Genomic DNA, 7,990 nt, shown 5'->3' on the forward strand with positions numbered 1-7,990 from the left:
CTGCAGACAAATATCTTCAGAGAGGCACTCCTAACACTTAAATTTATATCCGATATTACCAAATTTCTCTTCTTTATGAATGCTTTTCTTCCTATTGTCAATTTACATTTCGTGTCCTCTCTACTTCTGGCATCATCAGTTATTCTAATTCCCGAATGACAAAACACATCTATTACTTTTAGTGTTTCGTTTCATAAACTAATCCCCTCAGCATCGGTTGATTTAATTATTCTACATTAGATTACCCTTGTTTTGCCTTTTTAAATATTCATCTTATATCTCCTTTTAAGACGCTGTCCATTCTCCGTAAGTCCATCTGTATACAGATGGTTGCGGGACTTCGGCTGTTCAATATAAAATGTCGAACAAAGCACATTTCAGCCCTCTAAATTTCCTATTCTTATTTTATTTGAACAACCAGTTTCGGCGCTACTTTACGTGATCTTCAGGCCCCCCGGACCGATGTGTATGAAGATTCCCACCAGTCAAAATAGGGGCTAGCATTCAATGACAGGTATCGGTAGATTTTTGACACAGTGATCCCTTCGATCGTCACTTGCTGACTGTGGTGATGGAAGGGATCACTCTGTCAAAAATCTACAGATGCCAGTCACTGAGTGGTGGACCCTATTATGACTGGATCAAAGGTGGGAATCTTCCTACAAGTTGGTCAGAGGGCCTGAAGATGGCGTAATGTAGCGCCGAAACTGGTTGCTCAAATAAAATAACAATTGGAAAATTAAGACGGCTGAAAGGTGTTTTGATTCAATGTTTTACTATTCATTCCGTTTAACTGTGTTACATATCCTTTGCCGTGTCTGACAATTACAATATTCTGGACAAACCTCAAAGCTTTTATTTCTTCTCCCTGAACTTTAATTCTCTTTCCAAACTTCTCCTTTGTTTCCTCCACAACTTGCTGAATGTACAGACTGAATAATATCGAGCTTAGGCTACAACCATGTCTCACTGCCTTCTCAACCAATCTTCCCTTCCATGCCCTTTGCTTTTATAACGCTGTATGGTTTCTGTACAAGTTATAAACCACCTTTCCCTCCCTGTGTTTTAGCCTTGCCACTGTCAGAATTTCAAAGAGTATATTCAAGTCAAAAGCTTTCTGTAAGTCTACAAATGCTGTATACTTAGGTCTGCCTTTCTTAACCTATATTCCAAGAGGAGTCGTAGGGTTAATATTGGCTCGCTTGTTCCAACATTTTTCCAGAACTCAAATTGATCTTCCCCGGCGTGGCTTCTATCAGTTTTTCTATTCTTCTGTAAATATTTTGTGTCAGTAAGCCATGACTTATTAAACTAGTAGTTCATTAATATACACCTCAACACTTGCAATTCCTATATTTTTCCTGAAGTCTGAGGGTATTTCCCTTGTCTTATAGATCTTGCACACCAGGTGGAATAGTTAATCACTGATTCCTGAGGTATACCGTAATGTGACGGACGAAGTGTCAATTCGGAAGCGATGTATCATGTTTAATGGTGGACGAAGAATGTTCAGGACGAAGATCACTCGGGCCTGTCCCTCATTGGTGACGGACGAACAAGGATTGAAACAAAAATCAAAGAATATAGGCGTTTCAAAAAATGGTTCAAATGGCTCTGAGCACTATGGGACTTAACTACTGAGGCCATCAGTCGCCTAGAACTTAGAACTACTTAAACCTAACTAACCGAAGGACATCACACACATCCATGCTCGAGGCAGGATTCGAACCTGCGACCGTAGCAGCGGTCGCGCGGTTCCAGACCGTAGCGCCTAGAACCGCTCGGCCACTCCGGCCGGCCTAGGCGTTTCACAATTAGTGGACCGCAGCAGCCTACTGTCGGACGCTTTAACGACTTCACAGCACCATTACAAACAAGCGGCACCGAATGCTAACCAGTGGAGCCATCTTCCTCCACGATAACGCATGCACCCATGCAGAGGGCGTGACACAGGGCTTGCTTCAGCGGGATCAGTGGGAAGTGTTTCAACATCCGCTATACAGTCCGGACTTAGCCCCAAGTCATTATACTTATTCCCCAAACTTAAAAATTTCTTGAGCGGACGACGCTACAGAAGTGATGATGTACTTAAAGAAGCCGTTAAAGAGTTTTGTGGCAACTCAATATGGAGAAAGCACAGAAAAGCTGGTAAAACAGTACAATAATTCCCTAAATTTGAACGATGACTACGTAGAAAGGTAGCTTGGATATCAAATTGTACGTAAAATACAGCTTCGTTTAATCATATCAGATAACAATTTCTGTAGGGAAAAAAAAAAAACATTTCTTACATTCCTAGTGACCCTCACACTGTTACCCTTTCACTCAACTGACCAGAAATCCTGTTCATCCTGCCACCGACTTCACTAATCCCCCACTATATCTAACTTCAACCTATTAATTTCCCTTTTTGAAATTTTCTAACCTACTTATCTGATTAAGGAATGGAACATTCCACGCTCCAACCCGTAGAACGTCAATTTTATTTTTCCTGTTGATGACATCCTCGACAGTAGTCCCCGTCCGGAGATCTGAATGGTGGACTATTTTACTTCCAGAATATTTTACACAAGAGGATGACAACCATCATTTAACCATACGGCAGAGCTGCATGTCCTCGTGAAAAGTGACGGGTGCTTTCAGCTGTTCGAAGTACAAGAACGCTATGTTGACTGGTGTTACAAGGCCAGATCATTCAATCATCCGGAATGTTACAGCCGCAATTACTGAAAAGGCTCTTCTGGCGCCAAAGGTTTGTCTGACATCTCCTGTGATGTGGTTGCACCAACGGTACGGCCATCTGTATCTTTAAGGCATGCGAGCCTGCTTACCACACTACTTGATCACACTACTTCAGATGAGAATATGGTGAGGTGGCAGCTTGAAATACACTCCTGGAAATGGAAAAAAGAACACACTGACACCGGTGTGTCAGACCCACCATACTTGCTCCGGACACTGCGAGAGGGCTGTACAAGCAATGATCACACGCACGGCACAGCGGACACACCAGGAACCGCGGTGTTGGCCGTCGAATGGCGCTAGCTGCGCAGCATTTGTGCACCGCCGCCGTCAGTGTCAGCCAGTTTGCCGTGGCATACGGAGCTCCATCGCAGTCTTTAACACTGGTAGCATGCCGCGACAGCGTGGACGTGAACCGTATGTGCAGTTGACGGACTTTGAGCGAGGGCGTATAGTGGGCATGCGGGAGGCCGGGTGGACGTACCGCCGAATTGCTCAACACGTGGGGCGTGAGGTCTCCACAGTACATCGATGTTGTCGCCAGTGGTCGGCGGAAGGTGCACGTGCCCGTCGACCTGGGACCGGACCGCAGCGACGCACGGATGCACGCCAAGACCGTAGGATCCTACGCAGTGCCGTAGGGGACCGCACCGCCACTTCCCAGCAAATTAGGGACACTGTTGCTCCTGGGGTATCGGCGAGGACCATTCGCAACTATCTCCATGAAGCTGTGCTACGGTCCCGCACACCGTTAGGCCGTCTTCCGCTCACGCCCCAACATCGTGCAGCCCGCCTCCAGTGGTGTCGCGACAGGCGTGAATGGAGGGACGAATGGAGACGTGTCGTCTTCAGCGATGAGAGTCGCTTCTGCCTTGGTGCCAATGATGGTCGTATGCGTGTTTGGCGCCGTGCAGGTGAGCGCCACAATCAGGACTGCATACGACCGAGGCACACAGGGCCAACACCCGGCATCATGGTGTGGGGAGCGATCTCCTACACTGGCCGTACACCACCGGTGATCGTCGAGGGGACACTGAATAGTGCACGGTACATCCAAACCGTCATCGAACCCATCGTTCTACCATTCCTAGACCGGCAAGGGAACTTGCTGTTCCAACAGGACAATGCACGTCCGCATGTATCCCGTGCCACGCAACGTGCTCTAGAAGGTGTAAGTCAACTACCCTGGCCAGCAAGATCTCCGGATCTGTCCCCCATTGAGCATGTTTGGGACTGGATGAAGCGTCGTCTCACGCGGTCTGCACGTCCAGCACGAACGCTGGTCCAACTGAGGCGCCAGGTGGAAATGGCATGGCAAGCCGTTCCACAGGACTACATCCAGCATCTCTACGATCGTCTCCATGGGAGAATAGCAGCCTGCATTGCTGCGAAAGGTGGATATACACTGTACTAGTGCCGACATTGTGCATGCTCTGTTGCCTGTGTCTATGTGCCTGTGGTTCTGTCAGTGTGATCATGTGATGTATCTGACCCCAGGAATGTGTCAATAAAGTTTCCCCTTCCTGGGACAATGAATTCACGGTGTTCTTATTTCAATTTCCAGGAGTGTAGTAGTAAACAGTTTTGGGCGTCATTCAGTTGTGCAAACGAAACAACCACTGTATTACATATGTAGGGCGAAAGAACATCCTTGACTGATGACAGAGCTGCAGCCAGCTTTCTAGCGAGAGATGTAAAAGGCTGTCGTCAATACGGTACCTGAAAGCCACAGTCTTCTTTTACTGAGGCAAAACTGAGGCCTTATCATAGAAAAGTAAACAAAGTGGCATAACGTGATGGTTCACAGTAGGAGCCCGAAGCAACCGTGCCAAATCCATTTTAACTGTCAGAGATCTCTCGCTATACGAAGTGTAGTGAATACTTCCAGTGGTTGGTGCGCTGTCAGTAACTTCAACCGTGTGGTCCATACCATTGTATCTTTTCTTCCTTTTTCAGGTTTCGGCCACCTGTAGACCACATCATTCTTGCCAATTTTTTCCTTTGAGCATTAACTTTCGGTGAGTTGTCCTACATTCTCCTACACGACTTGCTTTACATTTTTGGGGAATGTTTTGATGTCCTTTGATTGGATTTTGGCTGGGAAGTTCATCATCCCTCAAGTTTCTTCTTGAGATCCTTTTCCACTTCTTTGAATCCGACTCCTTTACTTTTGATCTTATTAGCGGCAGTTGACCATTAAAAGAAAACTACTTTTCTGAATGACCTCTATAATTTTCTTCGTATGTGGACGTGGAGGACTATTCACTACGTTTTTGCCACATCCAAGAACTTTCCTACAATCTTTTCTTCTTCAGTTTCTAATCGTTCTACCAGATCTTTCTAATACATCACAACAAATTTTTCTGCATATATTTCTCCTGCTCGAACCAGTGTACGTTATTGTTAGGCTTAGATACTAATAGAGACTGGGGTTTGTTTAAATATCTTTGCATAGCTGGTATGGCATTTCTATCTTGATGGCTTTGATTTAAATGCCTCTTTCTAAGAGATGTTGCTCTTATATCCATTCTCTCAGATACTTCTACTTCCTGTTTTGTCTTTTTCTCATTATTTATCAGTCGATTTTCGTTTTCAAATGTTCAAATGCGTGTGAAATCTTATGGGACTTGACTGCTAAGGTCATCAGTCCCTAAGCTTACACACTACTTAACCTAAATTATCCTAAGGACAAACACACACATCCATGCCCGAGGGAGGACTCGAACCTCCGCCGGGACCAGCCGCACAGTCCATGACTGCAGCGCCTAAGACCGCCCGGCTAATCCCGCGCGGCTGTTCGTTGTCGAATGAGATCCAAAATCCATCCTTTGCCAATTTCATCCGAAGATGTAAGTAATTTGAAAAAGTTGCACCATCATCTGCGAAGCTAAACATGTCAGTTTCGTTCCCATTTTGCCTTATGTGACTGTTCTGCACACACTGCCTAGTTATTTCTTCACGCCATTTGCAAATAACTTTTCTCCAGAGCATAGTTAAAGAGCAGAGGTAAAAGTCATTTTTCTTCCCTCACGCTAATATCTAATCCGTCTAAAAGTTGTCTTCCAGCTGCGCTTTGGAAACTGTGTTCATCTGCATCTGTTGAGTGATTCGTTTGGTGTTATTGGCGAAGCTTGGTTCCTTCTTAATGTGGATAAAGACTATCTCGATCAGTCCAGTCGTAGGCCATCAGTAAGTCAACAAAAATTACTATAAATTTCTTATTTCTGAGTTTCAAAGAAGAAAGAGGCATGATAATCTCATTATCGCTACTATTATCATAACACATTGTTTTGCAATATAGTTTTGTAAATATGATATACTGTGAGATTTTTTTAAAGTACAAAACTTGGAACAAGAGCTTCCAGATCAGGTCAAAACGATATAAATAATTGATAACTTGTTGCAGGTGCACAGGCGGATGAGGGAGGCTGGTCTGAATCACACCCGCTGGGGAATCCCAGTAGACCCAGAGGTCTGTAATACGGGGAACAGGGTGCCCGACTATGTACCACAGCGGCCTCCGGTCAATGACTACGAAGCCTAAACGGGGTCCCATGCCCTTGAAAGTTCTGCCTATTTCCTAACGGTTGACGAACATAGATCCCACCGCCAGCATCACGTGGATCATTCAACAGCAGCATCTCAATCCTCTCTCATCGCTGATAAGAAATATGTTACAAGAATGTCGATACTATACAAACACCCCAACAGCTTCATCAGCTTATATTGCAGCATCCCTTAGAAATAAAACAGAAAACCAAGTCTTAAATTTGGTACGCCTATATGTAGGTAGCTTTTTCAGTGAAAGTATCTGGGATGGTAGTGACATCTCCATCAGTCCACCATTGGGGGTAAAGCATCGTGTAGATTCCAAACACACGTTTGCAACTGATTTAGCTGTTCCTTTTCAGACTTAAATATAGACCTAATACCCAAATTTACTGCTGTCGAACAAGATACTGTCAGGGTACCGTCCACGTGAAACTTACAGGAGAATTCAGTAACTGGTGGGAACATTCGGAAGCATTCTGTACACTCTTTGGGAGCAGGTGAATTAAGGGAACGATGCGTACATTTGCAGGCTGAAGTGCTTCCTTGTATCCAAATTAGAAGCAGGTGGTCATGATAAACTATGATTAAGTGCCAGAAGAGTAACTCTATCCTAATGTCAAACATTGAACCCTCCTACACGAACATAAATGAAATAAGACTTTCTAGAGCGTAATATGATCAGCTGTTTAATTTTCTTCGTGGGACTTCCCATTATATAAAGCTCGAGCGTCTTTCACGAATAAATAGCAAACAATGTGAAACATGGAGTACACTATTGCTACCACTTTTTGTTTTACATCATCTTACACAGTTTACGAAGTTGAAATACTGTGATATATTTCTGATGTACAGATCCTAAAACAGTGTAAGAGACCATCTTAACACAGCAAAAATATCATCACTTGGTACTCATACCCATATGAACATCCAGTCATTTAATCAAAATATTGAGTATTTCTTCATTTCTTGCAGAATCATTTACGAAATACCTTTCTCTGCCCCCGTTAACTTTTCTGTAGCAGTTTCCTACGTGAATGACTCGCTGTACTGCCTTTAAACTTAATGGACAACAGTATTTAATTCTGCAAATAGAGCAACAGAACAAAACAAAGATATTTTTCTCATAACTCTGCAGCTACTATGGATTCGTATCTACCTCGTGCTATTACCAATTTTTGTGTTAACTATTTCACTCAGTGTAGTATGTAGTATTTTAAAAAACAACATACTGTTTTATATGTGCTTCATCTATGTTTTACGTGATGTTTTGTAACCATTTTATGCTATTTGCTATCAGTGCAACTGAAAAATCTGCTGTCAAACCTAGTGTTTAATGTACTTTCTGTGCTACATTTCTTAATTTAATAAAACAAATTATATACTGTAGATGTTGCTCTTAATGTCAATACTTGTCAACCATACTACCAAATTGCACACGCTATACATTTTTCCAATCTCTCGTAATTCAGATCCTGTTTTAATTCCTAGCGTCCATTGACGTCAATAATGAAACAAAAAACTGATACCGGTATGGTACTGACTCAGCTTGCCAAGAAATCAGCAGATTTCTACATACAAAGTAACATTTTACTCAATTTGTAAAAGAAGAAATTCTCTTCTATTTATGGCTAACCAAATGAAATTTAGACCATTTGGATTCTATATGAAGCCTCAGCTGTAAACACTCGCAAGTGGC

The 7,990-nt window shown here is 43.4% G+C and overlaps 1 protein-coding gene across 1 annotated transcript in view; it reads left to right on the plus strand.

Moving 5' to 3' along the window:
- Positions 1-7,637, plus strand: part of LOC126237262 (uncharacterized) — a 99,050-nt gene extending 91,413 nt beyond the window's left edge. The window contains exon 5 of the mRNA XM_049947186.1: positions 6,149-7,637. Within this exon, the coding sequence (XP_049803143.1) occupies positions 6,149-6,286 (138 nt within the window). The 3' untranslated portion in view covers positions 6,287-7,637. The remainder of the gene's footprint in view (positions 1-6,148) is intronic.
- Positions 7,638-7,990: the final 353 nt, after the last annotated feature.

This window comes from Schistocerca nitens, chromosome 2 (genome assembly GCF_023898315.1).
Source record: "Schistocerca nitens isolate TAMUIC-IGC-003100 chromosome 2, iqSchNite1.1, whole genome shotgun sequence".
NCBI classification, from domain to species: Eukaryota; Metazoa; Arthropoda; class Insecta; order Orthoptera; family Acrididae; genus Schistocerca; species Schistocerca nitens.